The sequence below is a fragment of the Symsagittifera roscoffensis genome, chromosome 3 (genome assembly GCF_963678635.1).
Source record: "Symsagittifera roscoffensis chromosome 3, txSymRosc1.1, whole genome shotgun sequence".
Taxonomy (NCBI): domain Eukaryota; kingdom Metazoa; phylum Xenacoelomorpha; order Acoela; family Convolutidae; genus Symsagittifera; species Symsagittifera roscoffensis.
The window spans coordinates 38,148,844-38,175,366 of record NC_087064.1 but is presented as its reverse complement, the minus strand read 5'-3'; the positions used below and the strand labels follow the sequence as shown (position 1 = coordinate 38,175,366).

General features: G+C 40.2%; 1 protein-coding gene across 1 annotated transcript in view; it reads right to left on the bottom strand.

Annotated features, from left to right (window-relative positions):
• Positions 1-8,205: 8,205 nt before the first annotated feature.
• The window catches only part of LOC134842146 (sorting nexin-12-like), a 457,691-nt gene continuing 439,373 nt past the window's right edge, over positions 8,206-26,523 (bottom strand). Inside the window, exons 2-5 of the mRNA XM_063858354.1 lie at positions 22,313-22,471; positions 22,149-22,244; positions 9,111-9,235; positions 8,206-8,631 (exon numbers count right to left, since the gene is read on the bottom strand). Of these exons, the coding sequence (XP_063714424.1) occupies positions 8,526-8,631; positions 9,111-9,235; positions 22,149-22,244; positions 22,313-22,462 (477 nt within the window). The 5' untranslated portion in view covers positions 22,463-22,471 and the 3' untranslated portion in view covers positions 8,206-8,525. The remainder of the gene's footprint in view (positions 8,632-9,110; positions 9,236-22,148; positions 22,245-22,312; positions 22,472-26,523) is intronic.

Below are 26,523 nucleotides of genomic sequence, written 5' to 3'. Positions count from 1 at the left end.
GGAAAACGGTCATTTTGACCGGAAAGTAGAAAAAGAAACATAACCGAAATGCAAGACGGAAATCAATCGGTATAACAGGAGAAAAACGAAGCCTCTTATCGTGGCATCAAGGCACAATAAGGCGTTTATAGGAAGAAGATCAAGTGAACGGAAGGTCCAGTGGGACATTCGTGACGGATCCGAACCCTTCCGTGCCACGAAATCAGAGAGATAACGACGTTATTTCCGGGAGAGTACGGACTAGAGACCTGGTGCCAAGAGACTGTGAGAGACTTTAAATATGAATTTTAGCCACTGAAATGCCCTGAACGCATTTAATTTACTCCAATACTGTTTAGTATTTCAGAGCATGAGTTGTTAAAGTAGAGGAAATAGTTAATCCATCTCTAATGGATTTAGTATATAAAGGTCACAAAAAACCATATTAAAATATAAATTTCTAGCCGGGTTGTTAATAGTAATCACGTCGTCTGGGGGCCCGAGATCCGCCTATATAGTTAGTTTTGCATGTAAACGAAAGCTGATCAAAAGTATTTTGCCTGATGACCAAAGAATGGTAGCTTATTACTTAGCTCTTAACAGACCAAAAAATAAATGGCTAGCTCAAGACTAATAAAACGAGTGGAATTAAGGTAACTGATGTCAGCCAGTCGTTAACAGATACTTTTTCTACGCTCCGTCACTGTGTAATGTCTGGGCGAATGCTCAATAGACGTTTTTATGGCGCTCCTGCGTGGGCCTGTTAAAGGCAATAGACCATCATGATCAGCAAACGTGTCAGCGACGAACCCTCTGCTTGAGGCGCAAGCCCAAAATAGAGGCCTTAATGTCAAGCCTTGTACTAGACTAGGCGGAAGGTGCGGACCCTCCACCTGCTACAATTTAGCTCTTTATCTTAGTTAAAACCGAAAATTCCAGGGGTCGGAGGGTTAGGTGGGAATTCAAGAGCCCGCTTATCCAGACCAAAAACAGTTAAAGAGAAATCGTAAAAACCAACAAAAATAGTGTATAACCAAGAAAAAGCCAATTACAATTTAACTTGAAAACAAAAAAATACAAAAATCAGTTTACAAAAAACCCAAGACCAAAAACAGTAAAATAAATAAAAATTACAGTTTATATATTATTTTGGGACGAGATGTGATCCAACTTTACTATTTGATGTTGTTTCAAATTGATTTATATCATTTTTGATTAAAAAATCGAATGTATTGGTTGATGGTTAGTACCCTATCTCGAGTGTTGTTTGGGTATTTAAGCACGTTAATGATAATTTTGCCGGTGACCGGAGGATAGAAGGACAAGCTGACAGACGTGTTCCAGACGCAGCAGCGGAAAACAGAGACAACGTCCACAACAACTGTTGGGTATCTTTAGCACAATTCTAGTATCGTTTGGTTACTACTTCAGTAAACTAAGGTGGTGGTGGACACAATTGGCTCGGTCCGATTGTACCCTCCATCGATTGCGAGCTTCCGAGTTAAGGACTTAATTCGGGTATTGCAGTGTAAAAGAGGTTATAGTTGTTTTGAATCACGGCTACTAATAGGTTTTCAACCTTATTATATATTACCTATCTCCCATTAAGACCCGAAAAATACCCTAATTTTTCGAAAGTTACTGATTTTCGACCAAACTATTAACCCCAAATTTTTTGATATCCGAGTTTTTCCGAACACTATAAAGCTTCTGCGCAGTGACCTAGTACGTTGTTCAAGTCCCCTAACTAAAAAAAAAACCGCGCGAAAAAAGACTTAGAAGAAATTGGCGAAAATAAAAATTTTTCGATCTAAATTTTTCTTCTTTTTTTGAACTCCGTCAAATTGTTTTGAGGCTTGAAATTTTGACTTTTTATAGGTAAAGCTATAAAAATTTTGCGCTAGGAGCTTAGTAGCATAAAGAGCGCAGTTACTAGAACAGTTTTTAATTAAGCCTCTGAATAGCTCCGTGGATAGAGATGGAGACTTAAAGATTGGTAAAGAACGAAATCGTAAGAACCAAATCCGATAGTTTTTGGCCGAATCTTTGTTTCAAAACCAGTTTTGGTCTAAATTTTGCATTATTCCACTACTGTACCGGGTTACTGCGCTCGTTTCGAGTATTTTTAACCACTTTCAACAAGAAGTGCGAAAAAAGTCTCTGAGATTCTATAAAGGTAGTGAAAAAAGTCCAATTTAGCTAACGCCTTTTTGTTGATTTATCAAAGACTAACGAACCGATCAGAAAATTTTTGGTACCATAAGTAGAAATTGTTGATCAATTTTTTGACCCACAACCGTTTTCAGGCTGATTGAAAAGATCCAAAATTTAGAGAAACCTCCGAGCGACAAATTTTTTTTATAAAACCCTAATTTTATCCAACAAAGTAGGTTGACTGGTTCAACTTACCTGGTTTTATGTAAGTTAGACCGCAATTGGGCGCTTTACTGCGGCGAAAGCACTTGATTTGCGATTTTTTGGGGAACTCTGCGAAGTAACCCTCCGGAGTCAGTTAAGCCCCCTCCTTGGTGAAAAACTTTTGCGGAACTCTCCAAAAAAGTTTAAATAAAACCCCATAGTGAACTTAGCCTATTGTGATTCATTTTGACACTGGTCGAAGACTCCTTGGAGGCAAAAAAATGAAAATTTGGAAATCTCAGAGCATCCTCCAAAGTAACCCTCCGGAGTGCACTAAGCCCCTTAACAACCCTCCTTAGTCAGTTTTGGAGAACCCTGCAAAGTAGTTGAGGTGTTTATGGTACCCTCCGAAGTAACCCTCCGAAGTCAGTTTAATTCCGTTTGAGCTCGCTTCGAAGTAACCATCCGGAGTGTACTAAGCCCCTTAAAAACTCTCTTTAGTGAAAATCAAAGAGTCCCTCCGAGGAAATTTAGATATAATGAGTACTTCTTTAAAATTGAAATAGAAGGTCAATTACCTACGGGGGTGTGTGTATAAGTTAGCATTGAAAGGACCAGTTGACCCGGAGATTTGCGATCACTTTTGAATTCTAGATGGGGCTCATCAGAAGTACCCGAACAAAATTTTACGATTATAATTTTTGGTTGTGTGGTTGCCTTGCGCTACTTAGTAGGAAGGCTCGGGCAATCCGGGAACTCGTAGAAGACCTCGGTGTGGATATTAGGCCGGGTCAACTCACTTGAGAAGAGAGAATAATCCCCACTCTCGCACACTTGGAACTGTCCGAATGTGCGAGGAGAGCTTTTGCTTGGAATCTCAATTTTTTCGATCAAAGGTTTTATTTCATCCTTTCTTGAAGTCATCACTGCTATTTTTGAAAAAATGCTTTATTTTAAACAAGGTTGTGATTTGATGCAACTACGGCGGTAAAATGATAATGATACGAGAGATCGCTGTCACCAATAGGGTGTGGTGTTATTTTATTGTTTATTGTATTTTGTGTGTTGGTCATTGTATCTTGAAGACTTTGCGACACTATTATGAACTAAGTGTTTGAGTGGAGTTGATAATAACTCAACACTGGGCAGTCCCAGTGTTTTACCTTAGATGAGTCGTTTAAAGAATCTCTAAGAGACTAAAAAAGTTTTTCTTATCTTGTACATAAGCACGCGTAAGTTTTTCTTGTTTTTGTGGATTTTGTGCACTGTCGTCGAATTTTTTTTTCATATTTGACCACACTTATCGCAAAACATGGAGAGGAGAGGCTCGTTAGGTAAAGTGACTAAGATTCCCAGGCTTTGCACGTGAAAGCACGCGAAGATTTAAATCGCTGCGCAGTCAATCTTCGGATAGCAGCATCTCGGAAGTTTTTGCCACTGAGGCAACGGGTGAAGGTCGTAGGATCTTTTAGGAGCGGAGAAAACTTAGAAGCGAGAAGAATCTAGATGGTGATGAAGGGCAAAACGCTGAGGCCGGGACGGCGAAAGTAGCACCGCCTGATCACTTCGAAGAAGGGGAACAAACGTTAATCCGACCCGACCGCCACCATCATGACGATCTAGAAGGGTCTGGCGACGACTCTGCCCGGGAAAGAGTCAAAGGGTCTGGAGCGTTCCGAGACTAGTGCAAGAGAAGAACTGTTGTTCAAAAGGACGTCTAGATCGGAGACCAAGAGCGATAGTCGGAGAAAGGAACACTCCTCTCTAGCCAAGCAGAATAAGAAAGCGATGATGTCGAGCATAAGTCCCACGGAAGAACAATCAAGTTCGAAAGCAAAAAGCAAAAAAGAGTTTTAAAACGTTGTATAATGAACGTATGACATCGCTCCAAGCTGGTGGACTATCTTCTGGCTTTGACCATTTGGGACTAATGCACTCGGGCACGGATTTCTTCCAAGCTTGAAGCAAGAAAAGAACATGAAGGCGATGTCCAATTCACCATCAAGACTGATAAAAGACGGGATAACGATGGGAACGTCATCGACATTATATAGGCTGATGATGTCGATGGGTACAGAGAAAGATGGTGCATCATCGAGCACTAGGCTGCAACCTCAGTTAACCTCGTCGTCTCTAGGTCTGACCCCAGTGTTAGAGAGAGGCATGTTTGCCGACGTGATGACAGGTCTTGATGAACTGTGGCAAGATATGACAAAAAGGATCGACTGAGTAGAAGAGAGGGCTCAACAGGGCCATGAGAAGTTAAGAGACGAACTGGTAGACGCGAAACCACAAGCCAAATGCGATCAGGTCCAGTTGATTCAGAACACCGATCAGTGCCTTGCGGAGAGTTTGGCTCTGGCCACCAACGAGTCTGAAGAAAGAGATGGCAGAATGACACAAGAGATTGATCGACTACTGAACGATCATGACAACACCTATGATCAAACGATGACTAACCTGAGGTATAGATTGGACGCCAAGGCTAATCTTATGATGCGGAAGCTTGATGAACTCTTGAGCAGCAACAACCAAGAAAGTCGTTCCGGTTCAAGGGAAAATTCGCGTCAGACTACTGATGGATTCAGAGCCCACAGACATACAGAGGCTCCCCCGAAATCGAGAATAAGTTTTGAGTCTAACCAAAGGGAGAAACACAGGGCAGCCCCATCGAGGGCAGGTTGGACGGATGCCCCATCGGGGGCACGTTTGCCCACAGTGCCTCACGTCAGATCCGACCATCAATTCACATGGTACATGATACTACGATGTACGCATCAATGTTTGAGCTATTAAACAGGTCTCTTGAGACGTTAATCACCAAACTCTCGAAGTCTACTGGGAGAGGTAAAGGTGAAGAAACCGAAATCATACTAAGTTGAGTCAGATGGCTGCATTGATAGTTGGATAGAGGTGATGAAGTTGTACTTTGAGGAAGAAAAATTCTCGGAGAAACAGGAGAATGCAGCGCAATGGGGAGCAACTTAGAAGGCACGGCCCTGAACTGTGTTATGGCGAATAGGACAAATGAACTTGACAATGCTCGTAAGAATTTTGAGTCTTGCTGAATAGTTTCGGCTCGGGTGTGCAGGAGCAACAGGCGATGGTGAAACTTGTAAAGAGGCACCAAAGAGATGAATCCATTGATAAGTTTTTGGATGACCTCGAGTTGCTTAGAAGGAGAAGTTATCCTGATGAGAAAATCCTAGAAAGGAACTTACCCATAGCTTCGAAGTTCATGGATGGAATAAAAAGTGATGAACTGAAAACCATGTTGGTCACTCACTTCAACTTTTTGGCGGACTCCGGGCACACGCACGATGGTTTAAGCATTAAATCGGGTGAATACCTGCTCATAAAGCCGAGCGCTCAGCTGCTACGGTAATTGCGGCAATTGCAGTGGAATGAACACCGGCACAAGTTCCGGTTGGTATGAACCTCGTGCTGACATGGTCAAAGGAGGTCATGCGCTATTTGTGGTTCGCTGGACCATCACGTCTCAGCCTGTTCCACTTATGAACAAAACATCAAAGCGATTGGTTGTTTCCTTGACGACGTGGACGCATCTTATGAGGAGCACGAAGAGTATGTGAAAGGGCTCATGATGAAATATGAACCAAGAAGTTTCTTTCTTGATATACGTTTTTTTTGCGTCGACCGAAATGATGCCAGTTTCTTTGATAAAATTTTTAAAAATCAAATGAGCTGTCTAATTATTGATTTCTGTTGGTAATTCAAATTTCGTTGTTTTGTCCGTTTGCAAGTAAATTTTTTTCTAATTTCATTTTCGTCTATGTTAAATGCCTTTGTTTCTTCATATCTCAATCACAAATTCAAAAGCAGTAAAACCAATTCTTTTCAGGTTAGGGCCCAAATTTTGCATAATAAATGGCATTACGTTAATGCAAACAAAAACTTACGCGAGTTTTGACGTCATCATCAACTTCAGAAGCGAGATTTTCATCCAGAGCAAGTACTGAAAAAAGGTTCGATAAGAAAAGTTATCTTATCATAACCAGAAAAAAAATGTTTTTCAAAACTCCAAATAGGTCGGCCGTGATTTAAATAAACTATCATATCGGTCGGAGTCGTTACTTCAACGCCATCTGAGCACTGTAAATTATAATGGTTATCTGCAAAAGAGAATTTACTGCAAATTAGTGGATCTTAAACAACTTCAATATAAAGAATTATGCAAAACGGTAAATAGCTTAAAATTTTAGAAAAGTCTGCTGCAGAATTAATATTTTTGCATAGCTCAAAAAATTATGTTTGTTTACCAGAAAAACTCGGACAGAAAAAAAAAGGTTTTAGCAGAAAAAAGAAGGTCCTGTCCGCAATCGAACTCAGGCTTTTTTTCTTCCCAATCATTGAGCTTGAGCGTTACTTCAGAGCCAAATAGACAGAATTAAAAAATGTTTTGATCACCCTCTCCCCTCAAGAGGGTTGAAAAAGAGCTATGACGCAGCTTGTTTTTTTTCTCAATTTTAAAAAAGCTCCTGGAGGTTCAAAAGTTTGTCGGTATATAAAAATTCTTCGGTTTCCGACGTGCTTCGGGTTTCAAAAAATCCAAAAAGTCTGTGTGGAGAAAAAATGGTCGGCAATTTAGGACTGGTAAATTGGTTTGGCAAATTACTCAAACACCAAATTAACGAGCAGATTATTCAAGCAATTAATCGCTCATTTTTGCCTTCAAACTCAGAAAAAAAAGCTAATGGATAGATTTTTGATGATTAAAAAATTAATTTCTAAGTCTTATAAATTTTTCTTTACCTTTTAAATTACTGGCTAGAAAACATACTGTTAATTCCACAGAAACTCTCCGTTTTCGATGAAATTGGTATTATAAAGCAATTCACAGCAGGCAACCTTCCCATGTGCAAAATTCGTGAACAAAATTATCACCGAGAAAAACGCGTGAAAACGTTTGCACGGTGGTTGCTAGAAGCAAAAGTTAAAATAGCCAATCAAATATTGGAAAAAAATCAAGGAACTTGAAACAAAAGAAAATCTGTTAATATTTTCCAACTTTTGAAGCAAAATATATCACGTTAAAACAAAAACATTTTTTACTGAGTGGCCTTTCTTACTTTTTTCAAAAAACAAACCCAAATAGAGAAAACCAGAATAATGGGTAAATTTGATTGCGCTCGGAATTCTGAAAATTTAATTCAGTTTTGATCAAAGTAATACACACTTTTTTGCTATTCACATTCTTCTTAGTGATTTCTTTAGCATCTGAATTTGAAATGAGCTTAAAGAAATCGAAAACCAAACTCAAAAGGATCAATATTAAGCGCACACAACTTGTTTTTTGAAGAGACCAAGCATCTTAGAAGTGCTTTCAGTGACACTTAAAACAGGAAACTGTCTTTCGCTCGGTAGCAATCTATACTTATAATAAAAGTCGTTTGTGCGTGTGCGTTTGCGCGGTACCGAAATCCTCATGAGATATAGAAGCAACCTTTTTTAAGAACGCAACCATGAGAAGCTTGCCTGTGTGAACGATTTTTAAGATTTTCCCGAATAAATTCTCATCACGCCATATATAAGAGTCTTCATTACATTCATCCCCCTAAAAATTAAAGTCCATTTTGAAACTAGAAGTCAGTTACGTTTTTTGAAGTCCATTTTATTTCCATTACATGCTAAGATACAAATATGTGCATCTTCAAAGAGTAACTTTATTTGCTTTAAGAGCCCCATAAATTTTAATTTACTGAAAATCTTTCTGCACTGAAGTTGAAATAAATTTTGAACTCTCAGTTAGCAACCACACTTTTCTTTAGGACCAGAAAAAGGCTACGGAGTTACTTGACAATAACCAAATTTTCTCTCAAACAGCAGCTTTCTGGTTTCAAAAGGCCATTAACTAAAGAATATATTGAAACTCTGGATCTATAAATATCAATCATAAGTTATCATCAATTAATTTTGATAAGGTTTCTAGCTTACAATTCATCGCGAAATCAGATCTGGACATTATTAGTTACTTTATGACACAATGGTAAGTTAATGACAACTAAAGACAATAAATTGCGATAATATGAGAGAATCAGTCACCATTTTCACTGTGCTTTTTCGGCGTCAAGATTTAAATTTGAGTCTATGTGAAAAATTGAAGGTATTCATTGAATGCTGAGGCGTGTGGAGCATACATTGTCGAAAGAAAAGTTCTGAGCGGGTGTTTAAAAGGACCTCACTTTTCCCGGTGTGTAATTTTTATCGATCACGGGTTCTTGCAAAAACATGTGCAGACATTTTTCGTTCTGAGCTAGAGGATGTCCAGCGACTCTGAAACGCATGAAAAGATTTGATACTATGAAACATGCCAAGTTCCCGGTTTTTTTTTCTAGCGTAATGTGCGCAACCAAGCAGTATATTATTTACAAATGAGCGAAACCTTTCCAAAAATCTATTTTACAAATCTTGTGTCATTTGGTGATAACTCGGGCCCGAATAATATGTATATAAATTTTAGTTTTCAACGTAGGTTCAACGTTTTTGCTTGCGCCAAACTGGTTACCCAGAAACCCAACTAAGCTTGTATGCAGGCATTTTCTAAAATTTTTCTCCTTCATTCTGATTCCTAATTAAACTTCCCAAAATTTTTCCAAAACAAAAATGATACGCTTTTTACTCAGAATGAAACATGGGCAAAAGACATTTTGCATCAATTAAAAACTCGATCAGAACAACTACACGTATCCTATGCTATTGTGACTGTTCCTCGCATACCTTCTTATCGCTTAAGCTTCGAATGACGCTACTACCTGTTGACAAAAGCTTCAAGTTGCTGTCTTCTGTCTTCGATGAAACTCTCCGCGAAAATGCCTTGATCGTTTCTAAAGGGTAGTTGTCTTCCAAATGCTTTCCCAGGCAAGGGCGGAACAAGGATCTGAAACAACAAGGCTCAAGCTCAAACATAGCCAATTGACTTGTTTTTTGAAAAAATCTCAGCATTCGAAAAAAAAGATGGCATTAAAGCTTTTTGAATTTATAGAATCATTTTTGATAAACACTTTCTTGCTAAAATAAAAACCCAATTTGAGAATAAATTATAATCTCAGTATATGTTTAGTATTGGCAACAGAGAGGGGTAGGATTTGCAAGGAGGACAAAGATGTGAATGAGCCCAAGAGTGAGTCCTGTGAACAGAGTCAATTACGGGAAAAAAGTCTTACACCCGATTGCAATACTTTTTAAAGGTAATAGCACTGCAACACAAAAAATCTTCCCCTTTTCAGTGGTTGGATTAAAAAGTTGTGCTTATTTTTGACATACGCGAACCAGTATTCGTAACTTTCCAACTGCGCTTGAAAAACTTCCAAAGATATCTTTAAACTTAATTTTTTTGAATAAAAAATTCTTGTCTCAATTCAAGAAGTCTTGATATGGCTATGCTGTCAATGTTTAGATTTGCTAGAACATGTTTTCATGATTATATCAAGATAAGATGTAACAGTTTTTTTATAGTTTGTCATTGCTTTTTATGCCTGAGTAGCTACATCCTCAAATGCGCATTCAGGTAGTCTCAGCTTTTCTTCTTTCTCCGGAAAGCTTTTTCAGTACACCGCGCTGATTGTAGTGTAAGAAAATTTTAAGCGATATTAATGGCTGCTCCACGATCGTCCTGATTGTGTTCTTTCACAGATCTATGGGCATGATGCTTTAGTTGTCTCATCGAGGGGCGATGGATGAAATTTTTCGTCTTTTTAGTCTGAATGGCTAAAAATTTTGTCTGGAATGGTTAACACGTTAAAGTACTTCAGAGAGAAAAAATTGCTTAGTTTGGGTGAGGGGGATGTCATCCATCTCACCGTAGCCGGTCCCACATTGCGGAGGCGGATGGCAATGGGATCCCTTCAACCATGACCGCAAGAAGTGAAATCCGTACGCATGACTCGTATTACTATACGCTTTCCTTGCGCCACTCAGCCACGGCTGCACTAGTACTTCCAGTGGAAATTGGTTAGCTTCATCGTCGCTACTACGCTCCACACTGCGGTCTTCGCTAGTGTGTCTTTGCATGGAGGGGGCTCCGATTCTAGTAACTGACACTTCAAGTGAATCACCAACCGTAACACGGGAAGGCTAGCAGAGTTATGGCGGTGGTGTTTTATGTCGTCTAAACCGTATCTGCTAAACCGTAAATTTGAGTGTATCGCGTGGGGGTATTGAAGCACTTTGAACATTCGTTAGAGAACTTTGGGTCAAGTCTGTTGAGGTAAGAAAAAATTAGGAATGAGTAACCGGAGCGTAGTTGGATGAGGCTGGAACAGGCTTTCGACTGTAAAGCTCAGTTGGAGAGATTTGTTTTCGCTAAGTATTTTCGGTCTGTCGACAGTTTCAAAGTATTTAGAAACTGCTCGTGGGTCTAGCACTTTTGTATATGGATTTCGGCTCCCTTGTCGATGAGCTCGTAAATGTCCAACAGGAAGCCCGCATTGTAGCTTTTGAATGTGGGTTTAATTTGTCTGAGTGGTCGATAGTTTCGAGCATCGCCCTTCCGGCAGGGTTGTATAGGTGGTAACTGGCATAGTATTCGGAGGAGAATAGGTTCGTGTGGTGTTTTACGGGAAGGATAAGGCTTTCGGTATGTATCTGATCGAATTTGGTCATTTTAGTGCATCGAGTTACAGAGCAGAGGGCGGCGTTTTTTCCAGTTGGTTCTCTCAAGATAGATGTAGTGCTTGCTGCCTGTGACCCGGTTGGGGCAGAGTACTCTAGAAGAAGTCTTAAGATACGTTCATGAGTAGTCAAAAGTCCTGATTGTTTTCCTTCACAGATCTATCGGTCCAGTGATGACCAAATAAAAAAAAGATTTATCGGAAATTATTTGAATATAATAAATAAACCAAGAATGTAAACAAAATTTTAGCGCGATTTAAATCGCAATTGCAATAAATCTTTTCAATAAAAATGGGCTAATTTTTATTGGATTTCCGTCAGCTTTTCGGCACGTATTATAGCTATCCCAAAACTAAGCGCAGGTTATGACGTCACGCTCGCTTCTACGTCATGACGGCATTACCCGCTCGCCATCGAATTACTGTATTATATTGATTCAATATGCAAGGGAATACGGACATTCGAATACTGCACATACATCTAACTTTGATGAACGCTTCTACTTATTCGTTCTTTAGTTAAACTTGTTTTCGATGGGACGCACTAAACTTGACGAAACTGAGGCCTGGCAGAGAGAATGTTTCTTGGTAAAAGAAAATGGCGAGGAATGGTGGCAATGCAGGCACTGTCCGTAGACAAAGCAAACTAAAGGCCTGGAAAAAAGTAGCTTCTTAACGAACGCCAAACGCCATTTCCGGGCTCTTAATAAAGAGATATTCGACAAAATTATGCCTCTAGAGAAAGAAAACCCTTCCCAATTACGTCTTGCGAACAACATGACTATTGTTACGGAAACTGAGCAGTTTAAAAGAGATATGATTATACGTTTTGCTCAAACCCTCTTGCCCATAAACGTGTTCCGCGCCAAAAATACGAGATTATTCTTGGAATCAGTTATGAAAGTACCCAAATTGTCCAACTACAAAACAATTCAGGACTATATGGCGAAGTTAGAATCGGATTGCATTGCAAAACTCAAACAAGTAGATTTTTTTTGGCATGCAACTCGATCACTGGACAAATGTGAGAGGTGAGTCTGTTTTTTTGATATCGATTTCTTGTTTATCGGAAAACTGGAACCATAGAGTAAACTGTTGATTTCAAACTTGTTGATAAAACTGAGATAGGGACCAGTTTGAGTTTATGCAAGTGCTATCAATTTTTATCTTTCTGTCTGGAGACCTGCTTTCGTGACCTTGCGATCTCTAACGTCCGGTATGATCTGAAATAGAACGGTGCAGTAAGATTTCGATTTGATGCCTAACAGTTGCTTACAATTCAAGTTAAACAACTATTCATTTTCTATACGATACATTTCTATACTTCAACATGGCGCAGTCAGCGGAAAGGAAAGGAGGGGGAAAGAATCCACTTAATATACCATCATTTTGGGACGCACGGACACCGGAACCGCCAATTTACTGAGAGGAGTGGATCATAAAGTTTCCTGGGGGATAATAGCAAAATATGACATTGATCCCGATGATTTCTATTTTGCGCGTACCTTAAATGCGGCGGCGATTGGAGCGTTGTCAGAGGATGTAAATGGGAAAACGGTATTGAGGCGGAAAAGAAGTTGAAGTCTAATCTCTATCCCTGTATTGGAGACGAAGCGCAAAAGATCTTTAAAGCACGAAAACCGGCGGTGAATGTTAAAACGGAACGTTACCCACGGGTTCTTGACGAGATGCAAAATGTCTTCAAACGTGAGCGTAACGTAACCCATGAGAGAGGACTTTTCTATGGAAGAAAGCAGAGGGAAAATGAAACATTTGAGAAATTATACGCGGAATTGAGCGCTCTTGCGGGCAGGTGTGATTTTGCTAATGCGGCCGAAAACGTTCGTGATATTTTTATTATGACATGCGGGAATCGGATTGCCAACGAGAATTATCACGATCAACAAAGTTACCCGAGGAAGTCTATAGGATCGCATTATCGTATGAACGTGCATATAAATCATACACTGGAAAACCGGCCTCGTCAGCGCCGCCGATAACTATAAAACAGGAGCCAGTTAATAATATCAGAAGGGGACAAGAATTTTGCAGAGGTCGAGCACGCGGGGGACGCGGAGGATACACCCAAGGATCAAGCAGTGGGGGAAGCGGTAACAACCGTAGGTGTTATAATTGCGACGCACACAATTTTACTCTTGAAAGGGAGCAACATGTAATTCGTGTCAGAAACTGGGATATTTTGAACGAACATGCAGAGGAATTAGGAGAGGTACTAACCAGTGGAGAGGACGAGTCGGATTAGTGAGAGATGAAAATGAGCACCATCAGAGCATGCAGAGTCTTAATGATGTGGCAGAAGATCCAGTGGCTTGGGTGAATCAGCAGGGAAGCAGGGAGAATGAATCCATGACGTCAGGATCTGATGACTACATGGTGATGTCGATCAAGAGGAAGAAGAACGTGACAGAACTAAAGATCCCTGGGGCCCGAGTCCAGGTTGAGGTGTCAGGGAAGAAAATGTGGTTGTGGATAGATATCGGATCCCGTGACGATTTTCAGCATGACAGACCTGAAAACAACATTAGGTAAAGCGAATATTCAGTTACAACCTTCGAAAGATGAATTTTTGGACTACAACAACAACCGAATACACATACTTGGGAAGGTAGCGGTGACGATGTTGTTGAACGGCTGGGCAGCACCAGCACAAGTGTCAGTAATATCAGGAACTCATCAGTCAATCCTTGGGCGTAATCTGATGGGAACCATAGGCCTGGAGTTGGTGCAAAGAAGGAAAGTGATGGGAACCACGGGGGAAGGGAGCAGTCAAGAAGAAGAGGAATATGATGAATTGCAAACATATTTCTGTAAGTTGTACCCAAACTTATTTACCAGGATAGGAAAAATCCGGAACGCTTAAGTAAGAGCCGATTTCTTCGAAAATTTAAATCCGATACAACAAAAGGGGCGCCGGGTGCCTATCACTCTACAAGATAAGGTAGACAAAGAAATTAATCGGTTGATAAACGAAGGTCACATCATCAAATTACAAGAGTGCTCGGATAAGTATTTTGTCTCTCCGATAGTCATCACAGTTAAAAAAGACGGAAGCATAAAATTGGCATTAGAATCACGACAACTGAACAAACAGGTACACAAGAATAAGTACCAAATGCCAAATATTGACGAACTAGTAGACGGAATAAGTCAGATAATTGCAGAAAGGAAAACGGGGGATGTATACTTTACAACGCTGGATTTCACATACGCGTACGGACAAGTTTCCTTAGAACAAAAAACAAGTGAGCAATGCAACTTTTCACTAGTCGGCGGAAAATCGACGGGAACTTAGCGTTTTAAAAACGGGTTTTACGGGCTCACGTCGATGCCGGCGGAATTTCAAAAAGTCATTGATAATTTACTTAAGGAATTCCCTCCGGCAAATGCTTTCATCGATGATATTCTAATTGCTTCTAAAGGAACTAAAGTAGAGCATATTGCGTGAGTGGAGAAAATATTTAAAAAGTTGGACGTTTCTTATGTTTCGTTGAAATTACGAAAATGTGAATTTGCAAAAACCGAGTGTGAGTGGCTAGGATACCGAATTGGGGAAAGTGGGATCGCGCCGTTAGTCCGGAACACACAGGCGGTGGAAGATCTGAAACCCCCAAATTCTAGAAAGCAATTAAAATCACTAATGGTTTCAATGCACAGTTTGCATAAGTTTTTGCCAAAACTAGCGGAAGTGAGCGCACCATTAAGACCATTACTAAGTCAGAGTAACGATTTTGTCTGGACGCCTAATTGCGGAAATGCTTTTCAACAATTAAAATCGCTAGTGAAAAACATTGTGGGACTAAGACATTTCGACATTCACCGTGAGACAAGGATTATCTGCGATGCTAGTCATGATGGCCTAGGGGCCGTGTTAGAACATTACAGCGCCTCTGGGTGGCACCCGATTTCGTTCGCATCAAGGTACCTCAATCCGGCCGAGAAAAATTATTCTACAAATGAATTAGAATTACTCGCTGTAGTGTGGGCCACTGAACATTTTCGAAACTATATATATGGCCGTTATTTCACAGTTATATCGGATCAAAAGGCGTTGCTTACATTGTTAAATTCCTCCCCAAAAGCAAATAAAACATTTTTAGCCGATTAACTCGATAATACGACCGGTTAGTACCTTACGATTTCAAAGTTGAACATAGACAGGGGTCCAAAATGGTATTGGCAGACTATTTGTCTCGGTTTCCATCCGCAGAGGCACCCGAGACAAGTCATTATGATGAAAGTTTTACAGTAGCGAAAATAAAAATGATCAACGAAGCATTGAAACCTAAGGATCAAATGAAGCCTAGGGGTCAGAAAGTGAATCAAATTAGGCCAAAACCGACGGTAGAGGGCAGGCTCCAATGCGTAAAAAGTGCGACTGCGCGAAAGATCGTCAGCTAGTAAGTCCATGTGATGGACTATGAACTGTAACTGGCACTCATGGCCATACCAGTGAGTGTCCGAAAGACGTGGTCCTTTGTATTTTTGGCAGAAAGAGTTAACTTGCAAAAAAACCTCTGTTAACTGCATCAAGTAAATAATTGTTTAACCGATGGGGACTGCAGCCAAGAAACCCCTGCCTAGTTGCAACGGAAGTATCGATAGGTATATCGCTTTCTACAATAAAAGTTTCTTCTCGAAAATCTTCGTCAAAGTTGTTGAATGCAGCAGGATTTTCCGAGTTCAACCGCTGAAAAAATCAGCAACTCGCAATCATAGCGTTGCAGTTATCACTTTGGAAAGTCACCAGTTTTTAGGAACAATTTTGATAACCCTAGTGTGTCCGCAGTGGTAACAGTCTTTGTTTTGTTGAAGTATAGAAATGTATCGTATAGAAAAAGAATAGTTGTTTAACTTGAATTGTAAGCAACTGTTAGGCATCAAATCGAAATCTTACTGCACCGTTCTATTTCAGATCATACCGGACGTTAGAGATCGCAAGGTCACGACAGCAGGTCTCCAGACAGAAAGATACAAATTGGTAGCACTTACATAAACTCAAACTGGTCCCTATCTCATTCGGGCAACCACAAATAAATTTTAAATCGTAGATGTAAAATTTATCAACTCATTCTTAGGTGCAGTTTTACTAGTTCAGTTTTAGTTTAACTTGAGTTTTCAGGCTCTCCTTAAGGTTTTTCTTCGTCTTTTACTTATGTTCTATTCGGTGAATCATTACTCCCCCCATTTTGTCGACTCCTCTCCGTTGTCGCGTCGATTTTCGCGTTGCCTCCTTGTCTTGTTTTCGTTTACCACCGACGGTTTTCGGTGTCCGCTCCTTGTCCGTTCCCGACGGTTCGTTTTCTCCTCCGCCCGCTGCAATTTTCGCCGTTTCGACTGCCCAATCGCTATCCCCATCCTCGTCGCTTTCGTCCTCGCTGTACTCGACTATTCGATGCTGCTTCTTCGGTTTTTTCGCTCGTCCCACGTCTTCGCTATACTCAGCGATTGGTTTTTCTTCGGTTTTCGCGCTTTTTCCATTTGTAATTGATCTGTCACTGCTTTTCTTTTGTACTTTGTGGGCTTACTTGGACCCGGGGTGCTCTTTGTAGTCCTGCTAGGACCTGGGATGCACGCGTCGCTTCTATCTCAATTTGGCTTTCTTCAGCCGCCGATCTAAATGAAACACCACTTCGCCTTAGTGACGATCCTTTTTCCATTTGCACCATGTGTTTAGTTAATTTTTCAATTTTTGATGGTAAACGTTTATACTTTCTCGGGTCCTTCGGGTCCGTTTTCCTAGTCTTTTGGTATACTGTTGTGGTGCTGGTTTTATGTCTTTTGAGCCATTCTGGTGCCTCGGGTAACTCTTGTGCTGCCTTGGGATCCACTATCTCCGTGGCCTTGGGATGCGTCTCGATTAGATCATGCTCATCCAAAACCCTTGGGGTTTTTCTATTTTCCGGGTCGTGCACCAGATCGCTCCGCTTCTCCCAATCTAGGGCTAGCTCCACATTAGGGAGATTACTCGCCTTGTCTAAACAAGATAACTTCTGGTTAATAACATTGTTCCAATTTAGATTTTTAAATGATGGCTTTTTGGTCAAATTTCGTAGAGCCATAATCGCTTCTCTTCCATGATAAGCCTCAAATGGCGTTAGCTTAGTCTTAGAATGAGGCACAAAACGTAGCGCGCTTAGCGCACGGAATATCATTAACCCAAACTTATAGTTTCTATTTTCCTGAAGATTTGTTAGGACGTAGTTTTTTATCGACCCAATTGTCCGTTCGACCATTCCCGTCGCGCGATGGTCCTTAACCGGAGATTTTATGAGTTCAATACCTTCATAATTACAGAAATTCTGATTTTCATTCGAGAAAAACCCAGTTGCCTGATCCATATGTAATTTCCTTGTGTGCCCATGGGTATTTATGTACTTCCTTAGGAACTTTAATACATTTTTAGACTTGTTACTTGAACAGACATAAGCCGACGGCCAATTCGAAAAAGTATCTACTGCTACTAGTACATATTTCTTCTGACCCCTTACATAATTGACCGGACCCCAGAAATCTAATTGAATCAAATCATTGGGTTCCTTAGGCACATACGTGTCCCTCATATCACTCTTTGGAATATCTGGTTGAAGATTTTTACCTGCTTCTACGCAGCTTTTACAGTACTTCGCTGTAGCGGCACTGTTTCTGTGCATTAGTGGTATCCATACATCCTTCGCGGCTGCAAACATCTTATCGCGTCCGTGATGGTTAAAATGCAAACGATTGAGTACTGCTGACGACATATCCTTCGGTATGGCCAGCCGGCCATCCATCCACAGGCAGTTTTCGCGTACGGCAAAATCATTGTAATGTTGGGCGTAATTTTGCCCCAATCTTGTGATGATGTCCTTGGCTCGTGGGTTCTTATCTCGGATTGGATCGCGGTTCGTTTTCAGTATCGGGTCCTTTTCCAGATTGGCTTCTACTAATTTCAAACTCAGGATAATCGATTTTTTCTAAATACTTTACTGTCGGTAGGTACTACTGAGTAAATCCATTTATCATTCTGCACGAGTGGGTAAGATAATCCGGGAAACGGATGGGGAAATGAAATAATAGTATTTAACTTTTTCGAATTTGTTTGTTTTGGAACAACTTTTTCTGGCGGTATTAGTTCAATATCCGAGTCAGAACTTACACTAGTCGGTTGGTTTAATCGATTTAGAACAACATTAAGGCTTACATCTCCGGAGTGGGTTGAAGTATTAACAATAGCGGATGATCTTTGATGGCTTTTCTCGGGTGAATTGATCGTTGACATATTTTTTATACTTTTATTTTGAATTGTACAACTTGAATTTACGTACTGAGAACAACGTCTGATTTTCCTTCTTGGGTATTTGCATATTTCCGCCATTATGCAAATATCTCGATTCTGATTGGTTAACCGCCGGTTGCATGTAGACACGCCCTCTAGTGAGCGCGTGTGCTCATGGTGAATATTTGCTCAGGGTGAATATTCTTTTATTTCCATTGGATACAACTGTTTTCGTTATAGCGAAACATGACCGATCACTTCCGTCAAACAGATGTACAAGTTTTTTTTCAAACTTGAAGGGACTGGGACGTTTTATTGAGAGAAATCTGATGCTCCTTCTCGAGTTGGAACTTCCCGCGACTCACTGGACGACCCATTGGATGAAGTTTTCAAAGAATGCGCCGCTAAAAGACCTCGAATTGAGCGTGTGACTAGTGCAGGAAATGACTATTATTGACGAGTTGGAAAAGTTTTTATGTGACGAGTTGGAAAAGTTTTTATGTGAAGCTGACGTGGATAGCACAACTTTCAACTATTTTTCGCGCTATAAATCTTAGAAAAAACTGGGTTTAGTGGCTAGGGCTTTGCTGTGCATTCTCCCTTCCCCTGCCAATGCAGAACGTGGGTTCTCTAAAGCTGCGTTTTTGACGAAAAAGCAGAAAAATTGTCTCCTTATGGACTCAGTGAAAACTCGCTTAATTATGCATGAATAATTTATTGGATTTCTCCAATTAATTTTTCCTTCCAAATTTTTTTTTCTAAATTGAGTCACATATGCAATAAATTTTGAATGAAACAATAAATTAAAATGGACCGTCCAATTAATCGCAATTTTTCCAATAATTTTTTTTATTTGGTCATCACTGTATCGGTCTTTGAATAGATGTCGTCATCTGTGACGGAGAGCAAAACTTGTTGATATTATCCACTTGCAATTTGCAGGATTTATTTTTAATGTCAGTGTCGTCTGAGTCCAGGAGAATAGACGTGTCTGGTCTAGTCAGCGCCAAGAGGGCAAGACTGTAACTTCTACTGACTACACATGGAATGGTGTCAAGTACGGAAACTCAATCCATTTTGGTCACAAATCTTCTCCGACATAATCGATGAAATCGTAGCTTAAAGGCAGTGCCGCCACCATCGGTATATTGCTTAAGTTTCCTCGTCGAGGGGCAACGGATGAAATTTCGTCTTTTAGGTCTGACTGGCTGAAAAATTCGCCTGGAATGGTTAACATGTTAAAGTACTTCAGAGAGAGTTGATTACTTGGTTTGGGTGAGGGGGTGTCACCAATTTAACCGTAGCCGGTCCCATGACTCGTATTACGAAGAGCTTTCCTTCCGCCACTAAGCCGTCGCGTAAAGTAAAATCGATATAATTCCGGGTGGAGGGGGAATCGCTGACATAGTAGCTGGAAAATATTGGGGAGTAAACCGAGCCTTGACGAACTCTAGATAGGGTGCTGATCTGTCTACTGCTCAGGTAGTTACTTGGCCATCGCCTGATCGGATCGGGCAGTGGAGAGTTAGTTTATCGATAAGGGTGTGATGGTTCACGCATTTGTGAGCTTTTGACATATCAAGAACAATTGCTTGGGGGCCTTCTGTTAATCAAACTATTTTAAAAAAAGAATCGTCAAGGTAACTAAGGACGCTGTTGGTTGAGTGCAGGGGCAAAAGCCGTGTTGGTGTGGCTTGGGTTTTTGCTGCGCCTTGAGGAGTGCGACAACAGTTTTGATAACGAGGCTGATTCAGGAAACGGAGCAGTAGGCTTTCGATAGATTAGGGTCTTTTAAGGATTTGAAGAGGGGAAATATGGTGGTTGTTTTCCAAATAGATTGGATTAGCGAAGCGCGTAATCTGATGTTTATGACTTGAGTGAGGTAGTCATGGGCAGTTTAATTTAACATTTTTAAATGAATTACTGAGTCCACATGAACGAAAACTCGAAATGAACGCGCCAATTTTATGCAATTCTCCACTTCTTCAGCGTTAAACTGAGGCGCGCTTTCTAAGGAAAGGCGTTTAGCATCTCTTTACCTAAAAATTTTAAGAAGAAATTTAATGTGTCATAACGCGAGAGAATTGAACGTTGAAAGTGTTTGCAATTGAGATTGTGGTGAGGGACTTGAAACTGAAGAGTAGATTTGAGTCTGTAGGTCGTGAACCGCTTAAGGTGAGAACTTAACGCCACTACTTGCTTAACTTGGTTCTGTGGTCAGTTGAAGTCCAGAACTCGTGCCAAGTTTTCTCTTTGTTAGCATTGTTAATTTTGATATTTTTTATTGGAAGCAGTAGTGTCGATGGCGTAAGTTAATCCGGTAGTGTCGATGGGGTGAGTGAGTCTAGTTTGGACGCGTTGTTTGATTTAGTGTTTGGCTTCGTTTGGAAGAAGAGCTTTAATGATTTTGCGTCGGCTGCAAGAGATGTGCTTTGCTGAAGGATTGCCTCCATGCAGAGTTTCTCGCCTTGTAAGCATCGTTAGGGTCCTCTTTATAAAAGAGTATTTCATTTGCTTCAGTTGCGAAGTTGTCCAATCTGCTTTATGATTGTTTTGTTGGGATCAAGTTGTGTGGGAGTAGATTCGATTGAAATGAAGATGGGTAGAGGGGCTGTGTTTAGAGTAGTTTGTGTTGCCCAAGCAAGAGAGTAGTATGGGGTGATTGTTAGTGATCTTTAGTGATGTTTGTCTGGGAGTCTAATGGGAGTTTGGAAGTTGAGTTCATAGGAGAAAAATAGGCTATCACAAGGAAGTGTCCTCCGACTTTCTAAGTAGAGAGCAAGCTCAGGTACATGTACACCGGTGCCCGGGAAATTCCATTGCAAAAACCAAAAACAATAATTCCATTGCAAAAATTCCATTGCAGAAACCGCAGACAATGCCCTTACAAAAATCAAAGAAAATTGTTTTCAGAGAAAACGGGCGCAGCAAATTATCAAAAAAAATTTCAACAACCTGTTTTGTCGATAAAACCTATGATATCAGATTTGGCAGGACAGTTATCGAGAAAAGTCCAAAAAATGGTCAATAAAACAGATGTTTGATATTTCCGAGAATCATAGCCTTTCAGTTATGAGAAATCTAAATTTAGCCGCTTATGCAGAAAAATTTCATTCAACCTGTAATTTCGACTGAACGCACAAAAAACAGTTATGGCAGGATAGTTCTCGGGAAAAGTCGAACATATTCAAAAACAGTTAAAAAACTCAAACTTTTCACTTTTCCAAGAGCCATGATTTTTAGTGTTAAAAAATTGAGGCATAGTCAGGTAAGCAAATAAGCTTCCCACGACCCGCTCTTTGAATTGAACTCAACGTCCCAAATATGGGGGGGGGGGTATTTTTCGGTAATATCCATAAAAATTTTTCGAAAAAGACAACTAAAAATCGAAAAATTGAGTTTCAGAGAACAAAAATTTTTTAGGTTAAGAAACTTGCCACTAATGCAAGGCTGCTTCATACTACTCGTAGTTCGTTGAACTTGAACCCACAACCCTCTAGGAGAGTTTTTGAGAAAAAAGACCCATTTTTTTCAGTGATTTAATTTTGCAAAGAGTCTCAAAAAAAATAAAAAACCCAATACCATACATTCACAAAACCTATTTTATCAAACACGATTTCTAGTCAAATATGCCAAGCAAGACATTTGAAATTCAAATTAGCAACTTAACATAATTTACAAAGCCGAAGCAAGGCCGACAATCTCCGAGCAGAAACCAGTTGAGTCGCTAAAAAAACTGATTTTGTAAAACACTTTACAACTTTACAGTCCCTGTACACTTGTACAACTGATTGAGCAAGTGATTTAACTAATTTTTGTGAACCAGTTGTTAACCCGAAAAAATTCTACATTCCGATTTGATAACGCATGCTAACTAATCGCAAGCGTAAACAAAAAGAACTTACTTTTATATCTCGCTCCAACTCAAGTTTCAGCCATTCGAACTCGGAATATCGGCGCCTGACTGATGATTCTTTCAATTTGAAAATTGGCAAGCTGGTCTATAAAATATATCTTCATTTAACCTTTTAGTCCTGCAAAAATTTGACACAAGAAACAAAGCACTCACGCGGACTTTCACTTCGTAGTCCGTATATCTCTTTGCGCCAATTCCATGCGTTTCAGGGTTGACAACGTCCACTTCCAAAAAGTTTTCGGGCGGACAAAAAGCTTCATCGACTGTTTGATGCCTTGATGGGAGTCGACCTGTAGCGTTCATTGCAATCTAAAACCACAACTCCGGTGGTAATTTATCTGATAATTGGAAGATCAAAAGTACCATAGTTGCCGAGATTACAGTCAGGAGTCCCTTTATCACATATTCCAGTTTAAATCTTAGGAATTTTCTAGATATGAACATTCTAGGAAGTTTCCTAGAAAGGTCAATTAAAATGGGCCCTTCCGTCATGCGACGGTACGTGCACAAGTTGGATATAAATTATTAAATAGTTATCAAATATTAAATAGCTTCAGGTTATATGATTTGCGGGGTAGCCGTGGTGACCCCTTTTTCATGGTTGTGATTATTGGAGCGAGCTCATTACATCTGGCACTAGAAGATTGGGCATCAGTAGGAGGAAACGAGGAACTGCAAGAAGACGTCATCCATTACAGGGGTGTAACGTTTCATCCCAAATCGAAATCGAATAAATGTGACATTCGACCAGAATGGCCAAAATGCAATCTCTGCGGAATTTGAATTTTTAGCAGCGAGCCTTCCGGATTGGTGATTGTTAGGAATTAAGGACGTTATTTGAACGATTGAGCAAAACGTGAAGGTTAAAGGAGTCGGAAATTGCTAATTTTTAAATTTTCGAAGTGATGACGTAACATTTCTGAGAAACGTCAGAAACGGCCATTTTGGCAAAGAAGTCAAAGAAAAACACAACAACATTAGTTGCGCGGACGATAAGTACGAAAATTGTGAGAAAAAGCAATAGCAGATTGCAGGAATAGCAGTGAACACTCCGAGTTGCAACTATTGTGTCGCTACAATAGTTGCAAGGCTGTTGCAGACAACGGTGAAGGGTGGAGGACAGCCTTCCGGATTAAGAAGAAATCAAGATTAGCGAGCTTGATTCAGTGGATTCAAGAATCCGGAAGGGTTTCGGGACTGAAACTTTTAGCCTTTTATTTAAACTTTTAGCTTCTTGTCATGTCCTGAATTGAATTTAATTAAAAACTAGGTTCCTTTTGATAAGGATGAGAAGCTAGGAGTTAGGGGAAATGGTTGATCCATCTTCGATGGAGATGATGATTTTTATCTACTGAACAAAAACAATAGTAATATAATAAATAGTAGTAGCCCTGTTTTTAGGAGTGACCTCGTGGTCTGGGGATACTGAGACCCAGCCATGAGCTCACTATTTCTGCATGTAATCTAGTTAATTTGAGTGTTTTGACCGAGGCCGAAAGTAGTAACGTTTTGGTCGACCCGACGTTGGAAAAGACCACCGAAAATACTGGCTTGGTAGAGACAGTGAAAAGCATAAAAAGCTCTGTTTAGATGTTAGCCAGTCGTCTTAGGACTTAGTTTTATTTTCCGTCGATCTGTATCTTCCGGGCGAATGTTACATACATGTTTTTATGGCGCTCCTGGGTGTTATTCTTTTTTAACATCATGACCGGCAGAACCGTTAACGAGCACTCCGCGCCGAGCGGATGCTCAAATTAACGCCCTTAATAGGCCTAAACCGCCGGGGCGGAAGGGTAGTTCGGAACGCGGAAGCATGTATATTTGCGCTCAATTCGGAAGGGTCGTGGGAGAAGACTGATCCGGCAAGCAGTACAAGGAGCAACAAGAAGAGGCCCAACGACAACAACAATCGACATTTGGGTATCGTTAACAAGTTTTGTATCCCTTTTGGTACAAAAATTAAGATAGTAATCTGTGGGGGGCTCGACAGTGCTGCACTGTAGTGACCCTTCACCGAACTGCGAATATCCGAGTTAAGCACCTTAATTCGGATATTAAACAAACCCGGAGGGGTATAGTATTACTAATATTATTAATTATATAGCCTATATTAATAGTCTTATATCGTTTTTCAGTCAAAAACAACAAAAAACAGACCGGTTTTTAGGGTCAAAATAGCGATATTTTGATCCCCCCACAAGTCGCGATTTTTGAGATATCGATATTTTTTGAAACGGAAGTTAGTGTGTTACATCGTGCCTGCACTACCACAATAGGTAGAACCGGTTAAGTTAAGTTCGAAAGTGGTTGGAACTATTTTGGTACCGAAAACCGAAATTTCGTGATTTTTGAGAAAACGAAACAATATAAATTTAGAAAATTTTTTGAAATTTTTGAGTTACGACAGTAAAAATAATTGTTCGGACAACGTCCACTAGTGAATCTACAAGTTTTAAAACCCGCTACCCGAAAGCCTTCCGGGTTGCAGAGAAATCGAACTTAACGTGTTTGATTTGGTGGATTCATCAATCCGGAGGGGTACAGGTAGCATAGTTTTTCGCAAATTTCTTCTACAAAAGCGTTTTAGATCGGGTCTTTTGCATTGAACTAGAAGAGTATAGGCCTTCTGAGCTCGGGTCAATAATTTTTAGGACGAAAGGACCAGATTTGCGGAAAAAGTCAGGCGGAACCTATAAGAGAGAAAATTTTTGAGTTTAGAAGAAAGACATTTTGGTTAATAACTTTGGAACTACTGGGCATATCGAGTTGATCTTGGTACCAATAGATCAGAAATTAGCTGAGCTTACTGATAAGGACAAAAGTTGTTCGGAAAAGTAAGCGTGAAAATTTTTTGAGATTGTTTTTAGCAAATTCACCAATTAGGAAGGGTAGACCCTTCACGTTTTATAAATTTCTTTTAGAAAAGCCCTTATACCCCTACTAAAAGGTGATAGCGGTTGAATAAAGTAATTTTAGGCTGTTCTAGACGAAAAGGGAAGGCTAAAGGCACAGCAAAACCTTAATCGAGCCGAAGTTAGGCGAGCGATAAGACCCTTCACCGTTAGTGTGAATTGTCAAATAAGAGGCTTAACTTCAATCCGGAAGGGTCTAGGAAAGTAGCACATACCCTTCCTAGTTAATTGAAAGAGCAAAATTGCATCGGAGAACGTATCTGGAGGGGTATAGGTTGAAAGAAGGTAAACTCCGAAAAGCTACTTTTACAAAACCGGAGGGCTCCCAATCCGGAGGGGTCAAAGATTTTTCAAATTAGGAGGGGTCCGAATCCGGAGGGGTCTTATAGTTGCTAATTCGGAGGGGTCCAAATCCGGAGGGGTCTTGTGTTAACTAACTCGGAGGGGTCCCAATCCGGAAGGGTCTAGATTTTGTTGATCCGGAAGGGTCCTATTTGTGCCAATCCGGAGGGGTATTATTTTATTAAAGGACTTAGGTAGGCGAAAGAAAGACTAAAGTGAGAGGTATTAGGTTATTAGCACACAGGCTAGGTATCAGTGACTGCACTGGTAACTTGCCTTTCAATAAGAACCAGACCAAAACAAAGCAGGTCCGAACTCGGATATTCGCGACACTAAGTCTATATTAAAAAGAGCGTGACTCATTGGTGTGGATTGCAACATAATACGTTTTTGTGAAAAGTGACTGCCCTGAGGGTTTTAGTAGGTCTAGCTCGGGCAGTCCGAAGGCAGATAGGTAACACAGTACTCGGTGGGTGCAATAGAAGCCCACTTGAGAGAATTACTGCCTTCAAAGTTTTGTCTGTTTGGTGCAGCACCGAGCAGGGAAAGCTTTTTCTTTAAAAGACAAGTTCGACTATTGTACTACGACAGACTAAAAGTACACTACACATACGTTTTTTCATAGAGGCATTAATATTCTGTCATTATATATTATTTTTGTTTTTGATTTTAATTCAACGTAAACTGTGCTTGATTGGGTAGTGAGTACACTATCTTTTAAATTGACTGATAACATCATATTGTGCTAGTTTTCAAATCTTACGACCGATAGTCAGTTAGCGTGAATAAATTTTTTACAAACTGTACTCTGATAACATACAGGGATTCGTGGTCACTATTTAATAGAATCTTGTGAAATTTATTGTGTTGTGTCATTATTATTGTTAATAAAACTACAAGGTCTCCAGCAATCGAGTTAAGTGTATAGGCATTAAAAAGTGTCAAAGAGAGAATGAGTCTAGACAAGTCAAGGATACCAAAACGAGGTAATATTTCTAGGAAATTCATACCTGAAAAGCAAAGAAAAACGATGACCGATCCTTTTGTGGATTGGATCAAGCGATCCCGGTCCGACAAAGGGGAGACGGTTTCAGGCAGAATGGTTGAAAC